The sequence below is a fragment of the Marmota marmota genome, unplaced genomic scaffold (assembly GCF_001458135.2).
Source record: "Marmota marmota marmota unplaced genomic scaffold, marMar, whole genome shotgun sequence".
Lineage (NCBI taxonomy): Eukaryota > Metazoa > Chordata > Mammalia > Rodentia > Sciuridae > Marmota > Marmota marmota.
Genome location: NW_025999962.1, coordinates 5,749,496 through 5,768,735, shown reverse-complemented (window position 1 = coordinate 5,768,735; position 19,240 = coordinate 5,749,496). Strand labels below are relative to the sequence as shown.

The 19,240-nt window shown below is 49.2% G+C and overlaps 1 protein-coding gene across 3 annotated transcripts in view; it reads left to right on the top strand.

The window, feature by feature from the left end:
* Positions 1–18,959, top strand: part of Septin3 (septin 3) — a 19,184-nt gene extending 225 nt beyond the window's left edge. Inside the window, exons 2-12 of one of the 3 annotated variants that reach the window (XM_015501844.2) lie at positions 17–109; positions 4,412–4,603; positions 8,084–8,212; positions 8,587–8,668; positions 9,234–9,371; positions 10,719–10,836; positions 11,766–11,861; positions 13,845–13,944; positions 15,447–15,498; positions 15,791–15,884; positions 18,119–18,959. In XM_015501844.2, the coding sequence (XP_015357330.2) occupies positions 100–109; positions 4,412–4,603; positions 8,084–8,212; positions 8,587–8,668; positions 9,234–9,371; positions 10,719–10,836; positions 11,766–11,861; positions 13,845–13,944; positions 15,447–15,498; positions 15,791–15,884; positions 18,119–18,184 (1,077 nt within the window). In that variant the 5' untranslated portion in view covers positions 17–99 and the 3' untranslated portion in view covers positions 18,185–18,959. The remainder of the gene's footprint in view (positions 1–16; positions 110–4,411; positions 4,604–8,083; positions 8,213–8,586; positions 8,669–9,233; positions 9,372–10,718; positions 10,837–11,765; positions 11,862–13,844; positions 13,945–15,446; positions 15,499–15,790; positions 15,885–18,118) is intronic. The other 2 variants (XM_048803057.1, XM_048803056.1) reach the window with 2 other exon arrangements.
* Positions 18,960–19,240: the final 281 nt, after the last annotated feature.

Below are 19,240 nucleotides of genomic sequence, written 5' to 3'. Positions count from 1 at the left end.
TGTGTATAAGAGACAGGCCCAGGGGAGCCTGCGCCCCGCTCAGCCTTGCATCCCCGCGCCCTGAGCATCTCCCGGAGGAACGGAGACAAAGGAGGATTCATGTCCAAAGGTAGGGCGGCCAGCTGGGCCACCGGCGCCCGCCGGGAGGAGGTGCGGCCCCCCCCCTCCCGAGCGCGGCCAGAGGTGCTACCAGTGGGAGGGTTGCAGCGCCGAGGAGCCCACGCGCGGTGACATATGCATGCACAGACGCACACACTGAGACAGTCTCGGAAAAAAGCACAAAGAATGCGGAGACCCACGCACGCAAGCAGGGACCCGTATTCTCAACAAAAACCCCACGCTGGAGCACGCCAAGACACGCACACAATGTACACCATGCACAGGTACCAGGGCCACCTCCAGCCTATAAGAGACCTGTGCGCTGACACTTCAGTCCCCTTCCCCCAATACAGATAGGCACAGCTGAGACAGGCACCAGCTGGTGGTCTCCAGGGAAACTCGTTGGCCTTCTGAGTTCTGGGAGGCGACAGGGGGTGTCCCAGAGGCCCTTTGCTTCTGCGAATGGGAAGGATTAAGGCATCTGTTGTGATTCCCAACTCCCAAGGCTGGAGCCCATGGACTGGACTTGCCCCTGCAGGTGGAGGTGGGGTCTTGAAGACTGCTGGGGACTAGGGAAGACCCCCAGCTTGGGAGGGAAAAGGGGGCATCTCTAAGTCAGGGAGGCAGGTGCTATTCTGGAAAGGTCCCCTCCTCCTACTGTCACCTTCCCAACAGAGGGGTGGGGTCCCTGGGCCAGACAAAGACAAAGCCAATCATTTTCCTGTACAAGAAAGCACCAGCATGTGTGCGTGCCATGGAGATGGAGGCGCTGCTCTATGGGGCAGAGCTGAGTCAGGTGGAGAGTGCCTCTCCCTGGAGCACTGATGGGGCAGGTGGCTCCTAGCAGGAGGTGCTTCAGATGGATCCCCTCCTCTCCAGGGCCCCTGGAAGAGCTGGGATCTTAGGAGGGGTCCAAAGAACCATCTAGCCAGGATGACATACTTAAGCTTCATCCTCTTATGACCCCCATCCTGAGCTCTTCCCCACCCTGGAGGGTCTTCCTTCAATTTCTGTTACAGGGGAGGGTGGAGATATCAGGGATTGAACCCAGAGGTGCTTAACCACTGAGCAACATCCCCAGCCCTTTTTATATTTTATTAGAGACAGGGTCCCACTGAATTGCTTAGGGCCTCTCTATTGCTGAGTCTGGGTTTGAACTCGAGGTCTTCCAACCTCAACCTCCCAAGCCGCTGGGATTATGTGCGTGAGCCAGCGCGCTGGGCAAGGAGATCTCTCTTAACAGGTCTGCCCTCCTTGACTGTGGCTGAGTGTCAGCTGCTCTGCTCAGGGGCAGCATCTGACGGGGGAGAAAGGTGATGGTCCTGAAGTGACACCTGCTTTGCCCTGGGGTTTCCATTCATTCATGGGTGCTCACTGTGGAATGCTAAGTACATTAGGCACCAAGATCAATAAGACACAGCCCTTGCCCTGTCCTGAAGAAGTGTGGAAGCCAGCATATATTTGGTGCCAGTGAACTTATGTTCAGGATTTTGTTTTTGCTTTTATTTATTTGTCTATGATTTCGTATAGCCTTCACAGTAACCTGGAAAGGCATGTACTGTCCCTGCTTTTCGGAGGAGAAAACTGAGGCTTACAGAAGTCATCTTGCTAGAATTTAAGCCTGGGTCAGCTGCCCATGTGAAGCTGGCCTGGTACGACCAGGAGAGCTATGGGGCAGAGGATGGAGCTACAGAATCCAACTCCAGAGCAACATTTATTTGGTGCCCTAGAGGTCTTGGTGGCTTTGTTAGGCACCCTCACCAGACAAGTGGGCCCCTGGGGGCAATGACCTTGCCTGGTGTACTTAAGTGTCCTTGGCATTGAGCGTAGGGCTTGGCTGAAGTAGGCCTGCAGTTGACAGCATATGAAATGGCCTGGTTGGGGTTGGGATGATGGAATGAATGAGTGTCATGTGTGAACAGATGAGGGACAGCACAGAAGAGGGACACCCACATCAGACAGGAAAATAGAAAGTAGGAGTTATCCAGGAGTTGGAGAGGGTACAGGGTCTTCCATCAAAGTTTGTGGCACAGTGACCTGTAGCACATATTTAGGACTTGTAGCTGATCAGTGGGTGCTTATAGTCTAGGACTGGCATGTGGTCAGGAGGAGGCTGACTTGCCAGTAGGTGCTCTGGATGGGGCACAGTGGGTGCTAATACGTCCTCACTAGAGGAGTAAAATATGAGATGTGCCCACAGTGTAGACCTGCAGCAGGCCTGCTGTACCCCTGGAAGTAATTTGGGAATATGGTAGCCCAGTCTCTCATAAGGGTCTGTCTTTTGGGAATGCTTTCGTAGGATGCTGCAGTTGACAAGCCAGGGCTGAACAGGCCATGAGGACAAATGCTTTACAGGCATCCTTACCCCTCCCATGAATAAGTCTAAGGCTCACCTACCAGGTCTGTAATTGGAGTAAAACCTCTGGTCCCTGCCCCACCTTACCACCAAGTGGGTCTCACAATACAGACTGTAGAGGCCAAATGGGCTCAGCTGATGCACAGGAGGGAAATGGGAAGGGCCAGCCTGTGTGAGCAGCTGGGCAGGAGAAATGGGGCATTGGCCCCTCATGCAGGTGTGCTGTGTTCAGGGCATGAGCCACATGGGTGAGCAGAGGAGCAGGGCCAGGCTGCTTGGAGTCAGCTGCTGCAGGGCTGAGCCAATCTTGCTGCCGTCTGGAGCAGCCTGGCTGGCGTACCTTCCTGGGAAGCAAGAAGGAGCTTCGCCAAGCCCTGGGGAGGTCCTAAGGCTTTGTCAGATCTTGCTGTGTTTGGGAGTGACAGGAGAAAGTGGGGAGGGACAATTTCCTGTGGGGAGAGAGGGTCTTGCCAGTACCAGTGAAAGGACCAGGTAGGGGGTGGGTACAAGAGCAGACTCCTGACTGGGCTTGAGGGGTAGGGAGGGAGGCACTCCTGTCCCCCTCTCCCTCCTGCCCATCTGCTGCTCCAGCAGGCCTTCCTGTAAGGCTGAGACTGCAGGGTGGTGATTTTGAACCACAGAATTCTAGAATGGCAAAGCTGGGAAGGTATCCGCCAGAGAGCAGGGAGTCTAGTAACTGTGCTTGTGAAATTAGCATCTGGGGCACCTTCTTTCACAAGTGATTTCACAGGCACTGCTTCATCTCTCCTCCAAGTAAGCTGGTGACCTTGAAAGGGGCAGGGGAAAGTGGGTCTGGGACTTTGAGGCACCTGCTCAGTGCTTCTGAGCATCACATCTCATGCAATGCTCATCACAGCCCTAGTGATGATCTTGCTGTTCTACAGAGGAAGAAGCAGACTCAGGGGTCTGCTCAGGTCCACAAAGCTGACCAGTAGCAAAGCCAGTCTCTTTCTGCTTCACTCACACATCCATTTTATGGATGGGGAAATGGAGTTGCTCTGTTCTAGAACCTACCCTGGTGGACAGTGGCCTGATGGGGCACTCACAGATTTCTGCTGTGTGTGAACATACTCAGGGTCTGCCAGACCCAGGGGGAAGGGCTGTTTCCTCAGCCTCACATTTCTCCCATGCTATGTTATCTTAGGCAAATGACGGATTTCATCAGAGTATCGTCCCCTGCTCACCGGACCCACTGACTCTAAACTATAGCTAGGAGGGTGTCTGGGGCTCCTACAGATACCTCTACTTTGCAGCTTATGGAACAGAGGGGACATTGAGGCTGGGAGGTGAAAGAGATGCTCTCTGCAGAGAAAGGTGGCCCTATTTGCTTCTGAAGCATGAAATAGTTGAGGTCAGTGACAGTCAATAGATGTGGGCTGCAGGATTCTCGAGTCTTTGTCTTTTATTTGTCAAGACAGGACTTGGGTCTGGAAAACCCCAGGCACTTCTTAGGTCAGTGGTTCTCTACTGGGGCAATGCCCCCCAGGGGACATTTGGTACTGTTTAGAGACATTTTTGATTGTCACAAATGGTGGGCTACTGGCATTGAGCAGAGACCAGGGATACCACTAGGCATCCTACAGGGCGCAGGCCAGCCCCCACAATAAAATATTATCCAAATGTGGAGAAGCCCTGGGTTTAGATGCACAGATGTGCTTTGGTGCTGTGGAGTGTGTTTGAAAGTGATCAGCAGCTGGAGAACCCAGTGCTGGTGCAGGTTTTCCACGTGACCTGGCCTGTGTTCTTCAGCAAGTCCTTCCCTCTCTGGGCCTGACTCTTCATCTATGCATTGAGAGGTTCAGGCTAGGTAATATTAAGGTCCCTTCTAGTCCCACACCACACTACTCCATATGAAGAGAAAAATACTGTGGCTTCCATGTGACCTCTGCTTTCCTCCCACCCACCCCACCTGCCCCTCCCACCTTGGCTTTGCAGGGCTCCCAGAGACCAGGACGGACACAGCCATGTCAGAGCTGGTGCCTGAACCCAGGCCTAAGCCGGCAGTGCCCATGAAGCCCGTCAGCATCAACTCCAACCTGCTGGGCTACATTGGCATAGACACCATCATTGAGCAGATGCGCAAGAAGACCATGAAGACTGGTTTTGACTTCAACATCATGGTTGTTGGTATGAAGCCATGGGGTCATTGGAGGGCCTGGCAGCAGGTAGCACTAAGGATCCTATTTCTCTCCCCAGAATGGCCTCAGCCCTGGCTTCTCTAGGAAGAACTCTCTCTAGGAGTGAGAATATTGCCATGCTGACCACAAAGGCCTGGGTACCTTCTTCCATTAGGGATGGCAGCTTGGGTGGGTGGCCAGCCTGTTCTGCCTTCAAGTGGGTTCAGACAAGTAGCCTCTCCACCACTCCAAGCTGCTTTCAGGTTTGTGGCAGGGGAGAATCATTAGTGCCCTTCCCCACCTCCAAGAGCTGGTGGGAGGATTGGTGAAAGGTGGTCTTATTTCGAGTCTTTCATAGAGCTTTAAAATTGAAAGGGAATTTGCAGAGATTTGGTCACTAAATAGCATCATTGGGTCACTCAGGGCTGAAACAGTGAGCTGGGCATCTTCTTTCTTCCCTTTTCCTTCCTTATCCCCAGTATAATCAATCATGGAGTCCTGTCCCTTTTCCATGGTCAATATTTCCAAGTCTGGGCTTGGGCTGTGGCTCAGTGGTAGAGCGCTTATCTAGTAGCATGTGTGAGGCACTGGGTTTAATCCTCAGCACCACATAAAAAGAAATAAATAAAATAAAGGCACTGTGTCCATCTATAACTAAAATATGTGTGAGTATATATATATATGTCTCTATATATATTTATTTATATATGTCTGTATTAAGTATCTATCCCAAGTCTGCCCACTTCTGTTCATCCCCCACTATTGCCTTAGTCAAGCTAGGTCTGCCACCTGGATTGCCATGGCCACTTGTACTACTCAAAGTGCTGACCTTCAGGTTTGTGCTTAAGAACTTGGCCCAGGGTGAAACATCAAACAGGGACAGAGTTGATTTACCTTGTAGCACAAAACTCTTATGTCAAGAACCAGTAACAAATGATTTGTGGACCCGGGAAGCCAGACCATAGGCCACACTTGGAGTGACACCAGTCCTTCTGGTTCTGTCTCTCCCTCTAATTCATCATCAAGTTACCCATGCTACTTACATCCCATTACTGTCCCCTCTTTTAACCTCAAGACTCCTATTCTGGCCTGCTCTAACTCAAGACCACTATTCTACTCCTGCTCTAACTCATCTCTTACCACATCCCACCCAGCATTCTTACTCCTCGCTCTTGTGGAACAATTCTCCTCGACTTGCCACACTCATTTCTACCTCTGAGCCTTTGCATGTGCCATTCGCTCCGTCTAGAACTCCCTTCCTGCTTCTCATGGCTCATTCAAAGTCACCTTTCAGGTTTCAGCTTCATTGTTGCTTACTCCTAGAAGTCTGTCTTCCTTAATCCCAGAAAGACTGGATTGTATTCCCTTTATAATGCTGTTATAACACCTGGTGGTTCTCTCTTTCATAGTGCTTATCATATTGTAACTGTGTGCTTATGTTTTGGTCCCTTGCAACAAAGGGCTCTTTGAGAATTGGGATGATGTCTGAGCCAGGTCTAAGTGGGATTGTGAAAGCCATCTGCCCTCCCCTGCTGGGCCTCCAATTCTAGGACAACACTTAAGAATACTTAATGAATGCTAGGTGCTGTGGTGGTCCATGCCTGCAATCTCAGCAACTCGGGAGGCTGAGGCAGATGGATTGCAAGTTTGAGGCCAGTTTGGACAACTTAGTGAGAACCTGTCTCAATATGATAAAATAGGTTGGAGGTGCAGCTTGGTGGTAGAGCACCCCTGAGTTCAATCCCCAGCACAGAAACAAACAGATAAGCAAACAAACCCCCAAACAACAAAAAGAGAAAAAATAACAACAACAAAAAAATTCATCTGTGTAGTACTACCTAAAAAGAAAAGGAAGAAAAAGAAAAAAGAAAGACTCCAATATTGAATGAACAAATGATCCTAGAAAATATCCCAGACCAAGAATAGCAAATGCAGGTTGTGTATCCCTTATCTGAAATATTTAGAACCAGTTATGTTCTAATTTGGGACTTTAAAGAAATTCTTAGATTAATTTCGTTCATTTTACCAGTTGAATGTCTCTAATTTGAAAATCTAAAATCTGAAATGCTCCAAAAATCTAAAACTTTTTGAGCATCATGTCAGCACTCAAAAAGTTGTAAATCTTGCAGCATTTGGACTTCCGATTTTCAGTTTGAGATGTCCACCCTGTACAAGACATGTGGGACACTCCTCCCCCATGGCAGACCTTGCTGGTCACTCAGGGTCATGTCCAGTACTGAGCCCAGCTGTAGCCATTTTAACATAATGGTCTAAGGGGCTTCTGCCCCCTGACCAGCTGGAATGAGAGAAGGCCCCTTACTTGCCATCATTGGTCTCATGCAGTTCCCTCCCTCCTCATCTTATCAGTAAATAAATTAAGACCCCGCAGTGCTGCGGGGGCAAACCTGACTCCAAAGGTACTCAGGGAAAACAGCACAGGTGGGTCTAAACCCTAGGGGCTCTTGCCTCCCATTCTGGTCTTTTTACTCCAGACCAGAACTTCCTGGACTTTAGTGTCCATATGATTCTTCTGGAAGCCCAGCTAAGCTGCAGGTTCTGAGTCATGGATCTGTGGCGGGGCGCTGATGCTGCTCTTCAGTTGCAAGCCTCCCTGGTGTGATTCTCGTGCATGTTAGAGTTGGGAAGCACTGCTCAGACCCACGGTTCCCAAAAGTGTTTTAGTGATAGAACTTCTTGGAGGACACACTGTGGCAAGACTGCATGGGGAATACAGGTGCAGAGAGAGCCAAAGTGAAGGAGCTGGAGGTGGACACTGAGACCCTGCCTGCCCACTTCCCCTTCTCTTGCGGTCCCCACTCTGGCATGGATCTCCAACAGGACTTTTTTGTTGTTGTTGTACTGGGATTGAACCCAGGGCCTGAGTACAATTTAAAAACCACTACGCTAGAATAAAGTGTGGATATGGAGCCACTAGGTTTTTGGGTTCAAGTCCCTGGTCTTGCATTTACTAGTTAAGTTGCCTTACACACATTGTGTGTCAGAAGAGGATTAATCTCTCTAGGGCCTTCTCTACTGGGGATAAAGATAGCTCTGCTGTGCGACTTACAGGCCTGACAAAAAGATTTTGCTAACAGATGTGAAAGTGCTTAGGCACTATGAGGCGGCATCAGAAATGCAAAGTAATTCTGCTTTTACTTTTAGTATATTAAAGACAGAAAGCTTGAGTCAAGCAAAAGAGCAAACCAAAACAAAACCCCACCACATTAGACAGATGCAGATGCTGTCCCCTCTCCCAGTGGTTCTGGGGCCCCAGGAAAGAGAGACTATACGATCCAGTGGCGAATCCCAAGGCCCTCTCCAGTAAGCAGGGTGGCATTCCCATCTGCCTGCTGTCCCCACTCAGCCCCTCCATCCTTTGGTGAGTGGCCTGGATCATAGCCTTGGAATTCTGGAAGCTGGGAGAACTGAGAGCTCAGGAGGTGGACGTGGCCTCTCCCTACCTTGTCTTCCTCCTCTTGCCTTGCTGCAGGCCAGAGTGGACTGGGCAAGTCAACGCTGGTCAACACGCTGTTCAAATCCCAGGTGAGCCGCAAGGCTTCCAGCTGGAATCGGGAGGAGAAGATCCCCAAGACGGTGGAGATCAAAGCTATTGGGCATGGTGAGGACCAGGCGGGGACCCCTCTGGGCTTTGTTCAGAGGTGGATGATGGGGGAAGGAATGAGGCATATTGGGGAATGAAACCTCATGATGGAGCAGAATTAAGCACTAAACTCCACAAAGCCAGCCCCTTAGACTGCTAGTCCAGGGAAGGGAGAGAGGGCCTGGGATGGAAAGAAGGGGGCCTTGAGCTGGGTGGTGAAGCACAGGTGGGATTTAGACATAGAAGTAGGAAGAAACGGGGAGGGGGAGACCCTAAACTTACCTTTTCCAATAACTAGTCCTGAAGAAAAGAGGCCTGGCTCATAGGCTGCAGGGCATTGGGGGTCAGCTATAGGACTGACTTCTCTGATGCCTTTTCTATTCATCCCTCAGTAATAGAGGAAGGTGGTGTCAAAATGAAGCTGACTGTCATCGACACCCCGGGCTTTGGAGACCAAATCAACAATGAAAACTGGTATATGTCTGCCTCTGAGATTTCTGCCCTAAGTCCTCTGCTGGGAAGACATGAACATGGTGCAGATTCATTCATGCTGAGAACCATCTGCATCCTCCATGTTCTGCAGGTTCCTAGAGTCCAGGCAGAGGCTAGGTTCCCTGGGGAGTTCTATCCTTGCCAATCATCCTTGGAAAGCCATTTGAGGGGGTAGGCAGATGGAGAATAGGCAGATATCCTAGACCCACCAGGGGAGGTAGGACACAGGGTAAGTGTGAGGGGTTGTGATCTGACTGTGTCAAGATGAGTTCCTGGATCCTGTCCTTCTGCTACATTCCATTTATTTATTATTTTTTGGGGGGTGCTGGGGATTGAACTCAGGGGCACTTGACCACTGAGCCACATCCCCAGCCCTATTTTGTATTTTATTTAGATACAGGGTCTCACTGAGTTGCTTAGGGCCTTGCTGTTGCTGAGGCTGGCTTTGAACTTTTGATCCTCCTGCCTTAGCCTCCCAAGCCACTAGGATTACAGGTGTGTGCCACTGCGCCTGGCTACATTCCATCAACTTTTTCTCTCCTCTCAGCTGGGAGCCCATTGAGAAGTACATCAATGAACAGTATGAGAAGTTCCTGAAGGAGGAGGTGAACATCGCCAGGAAGAAGCGCATCCCTGACACTCGCGTCCACTGCTGCCTCTACTTCATCTCCCCCACTGGACACTCGTATGTACCACCCCCACCTCTACTGCTAGGCCTGACTCTGGTTTGTATCAGCCTGTCCTGAATTGGGTAATCAATACCTGGATACCAGCTAAGGGCCATTTCAGGGGCCCAGAGGGACTTGAATACAGTCATGACCTTGGGATTTCCCAGAATTTCCACAAGAAAGTCTCACTTTCTTACCAGGAAGGTAAAACTGACCATCATCTGCCTCCATACTGCCCACTGGTATCCCAGCACAGCATGACTGTACCAGAGAAGTTGCTATATGTGAGCAGAAGGCATCTCATTAGTTCAAAAATTCTTGCTTTGGATAAAGCTTGGGGTCTAGGGGAAACAAAAGGGGTGAAATAGGGAGAGGCAGGGCTATTAGATTGGGGCTGATATTTTGGTAGGATGTGGGACCTAGCCAGAGGCATCTGAAAGGTGGCCAGCTGGGAGCTAGGAGTCTAGAGAAGGCTGAGCACGCAGAACGTGCTGGGAACTCAGATTGTGAGTTGCAGGTGGGCCCCAGATGGTCAGGTGTGGGAATAGGCTGAGGTCAGAGATCCTATTGGTATCTCAAGCAGCCTTCTATGTGACCAGCGTGTGTCTCATAACTCATTACGAGTCCTGGGGCAGAGTTCAGTTCTTGAGAACAGCACCAGCAAGATAGGCCCCAGTGTTTGAAGAAAACATACTCAGCCGAGTTCAGCGATGGGGAAGGAGGGATATGAAACAAGAACCTTGGGCCGGGCAGGACCTCAGTAAAGGTTGACTTTATCCCTCCCTAGACCTTGATCCGCGGTCAGAGGGAACCATCTGAAAACCTGACTTAATGAGTACCCCAGGTTGCAAACTAAAGCCAGGTTGGGGCCCCAGAGCCTCAGGTTGGGGAGGAGCAAGCCTTCAGACTAGGGGAGGGACAAAGCCCCCAACTGGGCCCTGCAGAACTAACTTTGGGACCTGGGAGGAGGCCCATACATAAGAGCAGTCCCACAGGCAGAATAAGACACACAAGTAACCGTGACACAAGGACACATGGATGGGGACAACCATCCACAGATGTTTCCAGGAGAAAGAAATCCTTAGGTCAGAAAAGGTGTCAGGAGTGTGTGGGGACAACCTAAGGAGAGGCAGAATTTGCATGGATACAAGGAAGAAAGGTGGGGGAGGGACTGCGTGCAGGTGGAAGAATTGGGGCCAGTCTGCAGATGGTCAGTGATGGTGTGTCAGAGAGGAGAGGCTGCAGTCTCGTGGCCTCAGCCAGATTCCTAGCCCAGTCCTCTCCCAAGGAGGTGCCCCGAGAGGTAGCAGTGGCTAGGGTAGATGGCAGGTGGTTCTGACACTATCGCCTTCTCTGGGCCACAGCTTGCGACCCCTCGATCTCGAGTTCATGAAACACCTCAGCAAGGTGGTGAACATCATCCCTGTCATTGCTAAGGCTGACACTATGACCCTGGAGGAGAAGTCTGAATTCAAGCAGAGGGTAAGAAGGCCCCCTTTCTCCTTTTCCTGCCTCCAACACTTCCTTGCTCTCCTCCAGGTCCAAGCCATCTCCTAGCTCTCATCACCTCCGCCCCCGACCCGTCCTCCCCCAGCTCCTCCCCCAGCTCCTCCCCCAGCACCTAATGAACCATTCAGAAGGCTGGGGCTGGCGGTTCTGGGGACCAAAGGCAAGAAGCCAGCGCTGCTCCTGCTGCCTTCCACTCCACAGCTGGCTGAGGAGACCACTGGATACACAAGTGTCTGCGAACACAAAATCTTACTCCTGAGAAGTCAGGTTACTTGAAGGACTAGACTAATCAGTCAACTGCCTGCTAGTCCTCAGTGACGTCATCTATACACCCCGCCTACAACTGGCTGGATGCCCTGGAGGGCAGAGGAGGGTGTGTACAAGCCAGTGCAAAGATAGTTGCTGCTTTTAAGAGAATTATAATCAAACGGAATGCTGAAGAGGTCCCGGATGACCTCCTGGAGGAGGGGACTTAAACAGGCCTTGAAAGAAAGCAAACAGGAGCTTGGGGAGGGAGCCTCACCACTCTTCCTTATGGGCAGGAATACAGCATGCAGGCCATGAGCACCGCCCAGTGGCATTTGGACTTAGGTGTGCTATTTGTTCAAATCCTAGACTCTGGGATGAGCACACTGGTGTGCCTGAGACTTCCTCCTCTCCGGCTGGGCGGTGATAATTACCGTTATGTAGGATCTTCCTGCTGTCCACGGCCTCAGAGTGCAGAGAGGACTGGCATCAAAGGCTGGGTGCATCTCTGACTCCACCACACACACCGTGTATGTGCTCATGGACACACCACACACACACACACACACACACACACACACACACACACCCCTACCTCACACTCACATGCCCTTTTTTCTATGACAACACTTGACCACCTTACTTCTCCCCACCAGGTTCGAAAGGAGCTTGAAGTAAATGGGATTGAATTCTACCCGCAGAAGGAATTCGATGAGGATCTGGAGGATAAGACAGAGAACGACAAAATCAGGGTGGGTATCCGGGCTCTGTTCATCCCACGGATGCTCCTAATGCCCCTGGGACCTATGTCATGTGCCTCCTCTGTCTTTCCACCTTTCCTCCTCTGTCTTTTCTCTATATCCCTGTGCCACCTTGTCTGACCAGAAGTGACATGGGACAAGGAGGACAATGGTCCTGGCCAGGACTATGAACCCACAGAGGGGCTCCCTGCACCCAGAAAGCCAGGGTTCCCTTCCAATCTCAGACCACACAAAAGCACCCTCTTCACCACAAGTCTGGCAAAGTCCGTGTGTGGTGAGGCGGGACACCAAACAACAGAAACACGGGGAATCTGGGTTCTACTCAGACGCTGCCTGGGTTTCCTCCTCAGTAAAATGCAGAGGCTAGACTAGGTGAGTGGCTTATTGGCTTGTTCACTCCTTAGAAGAATTCCTTTTTTAAAAAATTATTTTTAGTTGTAGATGAACATGATACCCTTATTTTATGTATTTATTTATTTATTTTTATGTGGTACTGAGAATCGAACCTAGTGCCTCACACTTGCTAGATGAGGGCTCTACCACTGACTCTTAGAAAATTAAATCTCAGGACTCCCATATACAAAACCTAAGAGCAAAGCTGCGTTGACACTTAGCCCTGCCTTCCCAGCTGCTTCTAGGATACCTGCTGAAGACCTGAAGGAGACCCCTGGGCACGACATGTTTCAGGAACTGGCTTAGAAACTGTCAGCCTGTGTGATTCCTAGGGTTCTTCTCAATTCCAAATTTCTACAATTCCATAATTCTGCATCAGAATCCTGGAATCTAGTCTGGGTTTTTTCAGATTCTCAACTGAAACCTGAGACACAACCCTCACTGCTTTGGTTTTGAGTTCCCTCCTCCATCAAGGGTGGGTAATCTAGCAGAAGCCCCTTACCTGATATAGTTGGAACAGATAGTTAATTGAAAAAAAAGAATCAACTTGAATGAGGGAATCACTTTTTTAAAAAGAGGTATATAAATCTTGACTGTTTAAAAATAAATATTTTATGAAATTAAATTAACAAAACATACATCATATTTATCAAACACTTTTCATGTAGATCCAAGGCCTCTTCTCTGAGAATAAGTCCACTCTTTTGAAGTTTTTCTTGAGGTGCTGAGGACTGAACCTCAGCTGAGGTACCTCCAGCCCCCAAAGTCTACTCTTAATGTCAAAGCAGTTTACATTTGTAAAGTCTTTCTGAAACATTTAACTTAATTTTTATAGAAACAACTCTCTACGTGCATATGACCTCAGTCTACACCTATAGTCATGTGCTGCATAACTATGATACAAGTGACAATCATCCCATACATTGATATCACCTAGTGATATAGTCTCTTAGTTTGTGTAAGTACATGCTATGACGACTATACAACACAATCAGCCAGGGACACATTTCTCAGAATCTACCCTGTCATTAAGCAATGCTTGACTAGTTAATTCATCCAATGACAATAATAAGTACACCTCAGGCAAATACATTTGGGAACAAACAACTGGCACTTGGCAGACGTACAACTCACCCTGTGGAGCAGAAGGGGCCTGGTGCCTGAGAGTTCAGCAGACACGGGTATCTGCCAGTAGGTTTCATAGGAGACAGCATGAGGCATCAGTGAGTCTGGCTGACACTTGAGTGGGTGTTGCTAGATTGCAAGCCTGTTCCAAATCAAGCAAAATGTGTTTTAAAGCACTATGAAATGTACAAAGTGCACTCCTGGAAGTGACTTCCTGAGGTTAGCCGGCCATGCAGTATATTCAGGGTTTAACCCAGGACTTCTGCCTCCTAGCTCAGTGCTCTTTTCAAGGGAGAGAGCCTTTCTCTTGCCATCAATAGTATCACCAAATGAGCATCATAAATGTGTGGCTCAAGGGTAGGCAGCCAAGGCCATTTGCTGCCCTGACTTGGACATTCTGGTCATAGGGGGATGACTGTGCACATGTGTCTGGTTTGTGTTTTTGCCCCTGTCCAGCAGGAGAGCATGCCCTTCGCTGTGGTGGGAAGTGACAAGGAGTACCAAGTGAATGGCAAGAGGGTCCTCGGCAGAAAAACTCCCTGGGGGATCATTGAAGGTAATTAAATGCATTTTCTGGGAGAACCAGCTGCTGATCAATTATCCAGTCATTTGTTCAGCCATCTGGGGTCAGGGCTGTGTCCTGAGATAATGTGATATACAACAAATGCCCATCAGATCCTGTCCATAAGGTGTGTACAGTCTAATTGAGAAGATGATGCTCACAGGTAGGAAGCAATGAGATCCATTTAGTACCTGACCAGGGGGCACCAACTTGGTGTATCAGAGGGGTTCAGAACACAGATTAGCAAGGACTGGAAAAAACAGAGGAAGGTTTCATGTGAAGGAGGATGTGATCTGGCAGAGTACTGAAGGGCGGCCCGGATATTGCCTTTTCCATTTAGTTGTGAATTAATGTGACCTCAGGCAGGTCATGATGATTCAGAAAGTTTGCGAAGAATGGCTTCAGGGGTCTCAGTTGATGTGATAACCCTACAAGGGGAGCAGGGCAGGGGTTCCTGCCTCAGAACGAAAGCTTCTGAGGCACTGCAGTCTCAGACAAGTTAAGTGCCTTGCCTGGCGTCACATAACTTTTTGTGTGTGTGGTTCTGGGGAGCGAACCATAGCCTTGCACATGGCATCACAGAACTTAGTGGTGATTCTTGGATTTCAGATAATGTGATCCCAAACCAAAGCTCAGCCCTTTATTTTGAATTATCTCTTGTTTTCCTGTAACCCACTTTTGGGATTTTTATTTTTTAAATATTTTATTTTTAAAAATTTTGTGGGGGGGGAGTGCATGGTAGGCAATTACCCTACCACTGACAGACTACATTATCCAGTCCTTTTAATTTTATTTTAAGACAGGATCTTGCTCATTTTCTCTGGCTGGCCTCAAACTCATGATCCTCCTGCCTCAGCCTCAGGAGTAGCTGGGATTATAGGTGCTTGCTACCATGCCTGACCGAGCATCAACTTTTAAAGATGGCTTGATTGTTCTATGTGTATCACTTTCTTTCAGTTATAAGTTCCAAGGATAGGAATTGTATCTTAGGCCTTGACAAGTTTCTTAGACTCCTTGTGTGTTAGTTTTCTCTTCTGTAAAATGAGAAAAATAACAGTTCTTGTTACTCTACAGAGTCTGGAACAGTATCCTGTCTGTTGTATCCTGATGCTTAATAAATACCTGTTCAATGAAAAAAATCCAGGGAACTGGGTTGGGGATGTGGCTCAGTGGTAGAGTGGCCCTGGTTTGATCTCCAGCACCACACATACACAAAAAAATCCAGGACACTGAAGTAAGCAAAATATAAAACAACCTGTCCTATGCTCTTTTTTAAAAAATATTTTTTAGTTGTCAATGGACCTTTATTTTATTTGTTTAGATGTGGTGCTGAGAATCAAACCCAGTACCTCACACATGCTAGGCAAGCGCTCTGCCACTGAGCCACAACCCCAGCCCCCACGCTCTCTTTAAATGCCTCCGTGACCCAAACAGAGGTTTACCTCCTGGATGTGGATTCATGAAATGACACCTGTTTTCTTTTGTTTTGTTCATAGTGGAAAACCTCAACCACTGTGAGTTTGCCCTGCTTCGAGACTTTGTCATCAGGTAAGAGTTTGTCATCAGGTTTTGACCCGGATGTCAGCTTAACTATTTGGTGTCCAGGGCCATCTGTTCAGATTTACTACTTCCTGGGACTCCAGGTGTCTGCTAGAGCTTTCTGTTCCAGTTCCAGCTCCTGCCTCAAAGCAGAAGGGGCTTCAGAAGGGGCTTTCTGGAATGGGTCCCAATCACTGGGTCCAGTTTGTTGACGTGAAGTGTTAACCTCAGAGGTGGGTCATCTCCTCCTCTTGCTGCCCCTAATTTCATCCCCCTTTTTTTCTCACCCTGTGTCCTTCAGGACCCACCTCCAGGACCTCAAGGAAGTGACACACAACATCCACTATGAGACTTACAGGGCCAAGCGACTCAATGACAATGGAGGCCTCCCTCCGGTGAGCGTGGACACAGAGGAAAGCCACGACAGTAACCCCTGATGACCCCCTTTCTGTGTCGTCACACATACCCACTCCTCCATACACACACATCCCAAGTACCACCTCCAGCCACTTCTTCCTTCAGCTCTGTCCCACAGGCCTGTCTGGTATTTGTGGAACATCTTGTCTACATTGTGTATGTGTATGCGTGTGCGTGTGCATGTGTGTGTATGAGAGAGGAAATGAGTGTGGGTGTGTGTGTGTGCGTGTACGCGCGTGTGTGCACAGGGACGAGGTATTTTTATTGCCTTCCCTGAAAAGTCCCTTGTAAGTGTGGATCCTCATGAATGTCTTCTTTCCTCATGTCCCAGAACAAAGCTGTGCACCTCACTCCAGAGGTCTGGGAGGGTTAGACACAGATGCTGGGAGCAGGTGACCCACAGGACAGTAAACTCCTTTTTACTTCTGTCCTTGTCCACAAACTGGGGCTGCAGAAATTCTCCAAGGACAGGTGGCTGAGCTAGACTGGGTGGTGGGGGGAGGGAGTTCAGGGCATCTTCCCTGTGAGTTGGGGTGGCCCTGGGTAAGGTGGGGACGTCCTGGGAAAAGGAAAAGGACGTTCACAGGGAGCACAGAACTGTGTCTGAGCTGGGTTCCTGCAGAAAGAACTGGTGCCTGAAAGTGGAGTACACCCTTTGGTCTGTGTCAAGGTCACTGTTCAAAAGCTACCACGTCACCATCAAAGACTGCTGCTTTTCCTTGCTCACCTGGCTTTTGTTCCCAGGCTGGTTTCCTGCCTCTGCTTTCTCTCTTTCCCCCTTTCCCTCCCTTCTTCATGTATCCCTTCTCCCTCCCTCTCCGGCCTGTCCCTGACATTTTTCACTTCCTTTTAGAGGAGTCCACTTAGCTTCATTTCTATATTTAGAATTTATGCCCAGTCTAGTACCAAAAAGTAACTTTAGGTCACCCTAAAGTAAGATCACAAGTAAAAGCACTTTGAAGTACAATCTGAGATTACAGGAGGAATCAGAGCCATAGGGAGAAATGGGAAAGAGTTTCCCCAGTCGAGACACAAAATTGACCGTGAACTTGTGGGGCAGCACAAGGCAAAGAAAGAAGTGGGGGGGGGTTCTGCAGTTGACAATTAGAGGAACACATGTGCTGGTAAAATGAAGCAGCTTTTTTTTTTGTGGGGGAAGGGGTGAGGGCATTAAATTCTAGAACAACCAATTCCAATGAAGTATCAGAAAAATGTACAATGTACACTGTTTCTCAGTGGTTTGGCTTCCAGGATGGATTTAGACCACACTTCCCTTTTTTCCATCAGACTTCTGTCTCTGTTGAGCTGGCTTCTCTGTGGCTCCCTTTGTCTCAGACTTACTTGACTCCTTCTTCTCTGTTCTTTACTTTTGTTCTAAAGTGAATTGCAATTGTGTTTGTCTTTCTCTTTCTCACTCCACACCCCTCCTCCTGACTCCTGTAGACATTCCCGGTGACACCCCTAATCAGACATTCAGCCTTTTCTTACCTTCCCATAGCCCTGTATTTATTAACACAGATACTTCCCCCTGTTTATTATACAAATAAGTTATTCTTTTTCCTTTAATCTGTAAGATTGCTGAAATTTGGGGCTGAGGGAGCCATTTAGCCTTAGGAAAGGAAAAAAACCACCAAGTAATACTGTTTACAACTTTATCCAACCTCCTGTCCCACAGCCTGGTCTAAAGTAGGTTTTCAACTGGTTCTCTCTGAATGCCAGCATTTACAATCTCAGTCCTTATCACTCAGGTGCTAGGCAAACAAAATAGAGACTTAAGATCCAAGCTTGGTGGACCAGAAAAAGGGGAGGGGTGACCAGGTCACTGGTACCCCAACCCTACAGCCTCAGTCTTTCCTGGAGGCTGATTTATCAATCTGCCCTTTGTCTTCCTTTGCCCATAAAGTTACTCCAGGGTAGGCCCCTGTCAGGACAGAACAGCAGCAGTGTTATACCCAGAGCTTACTTCACGTCAACCAAAGAGGCCTCCCAGGCTCCAACAGCGAGTGGTTCTGTATGGAGATATGGGACTGGGTACCTGGTACCAGTAGGGGAAGATTGTGGGGTGAGGGAGGTGGGCATTGGCGAGGCTGCAGAGGAGAGAGGTGCTTGGCATCGCCAAACCATGGTCTTAGCCTCCCTGGAGAAGCTGTTTTATGTGTCTGCTGCCAGCTGCTGGTCTCCGCACCCTCAACCGTTCTCAACCCTCCTGCAGGGAGAAGGTCTCCTGGGCACTGTCCTTCCACCTGTGCCAGCCACCCCCTGCCCCACTGCTGAATGAAGGCCATTTCAAGCGCTGCTTCTCCCTCCATTCCTTCAGCTGTTATTGCTGCAGGGCTATCCTTTTCAGTGCTGTGCTTGTCTAGCCCACCGCCACAGCCCCTCTTGGTCCTCAGCAGGTGGGAGGGGCCAGGTGCCCCTTTAGGACAGTTGCTTCCTCCATTTAGCCAGACCACTCCTCTCCTCCCAGTGGAATGGAGCCCTTGCCAGCCCTGCTCCATCGTCTATGTCAGCTGGTCCCAGTCCATCTCTAGGGAGAAAAAAACTCACAAGAGCCGCTTCTGCCCTCGCAACCCATACCAGCTGTTTGTAACCATCTCCAAGGGAAACGGCATGGCTCCTTCTCCATTCATCTGCATGAGCTCCTCTTGGCTTCCCTAAGGGGCCAAGAAAGCAATTTTTCTGCTTGTCAGATTCATTGAGACCAGCTGTGTGAGCCCCTGTGGGACAAGGGTGTCTCCTTCATTGCTTAAAGGTATTTAGAAGGGTGGGTCACTGCAGGTGACCAGGGGAACAAGGGCTAGCATCACTTTTAAACAAAATCACCACTAGTGGCCCAGAGTGTGGGTACACACCTTCCCCACCCCATAATGCAGCCACTTAGGAAGAGTGGTCTTCCTGAAGAGAATTTGCTGGAGTTGACTTCCTTATCTCCAAACTAAAAAACAAAAACAGCTAAATATACACAAAATCTCAGAAACCTACAAGCTAAACACTCTAGGAAAAAAAAAAAAGCACCCTTCTGTACACTTAGCAATAAGAGGGATCTTTTCCCACTTACCCCTACTCCCACCCCTGCCCCATCCCACCTCATTAATGTGAGTAATGAATTAGCCTGGCCATAGGTGGTCACTGTAGGCTCTGGAAAATACCCAATGGAGGGAAAAGACCCCATCAGATGCATGAATGTTTGCGAATGTCGGCTGCCACTGCCCCACTCAGTGTCTTTATAGAATACTCCCTGACCCTACTTCCCCCTCCAACTCCCAATTTCCACCATGACACAAATTGCTCAAAGGCTGGTGACTTGTGGGCCATCCATCTCTAACCAAGTCCT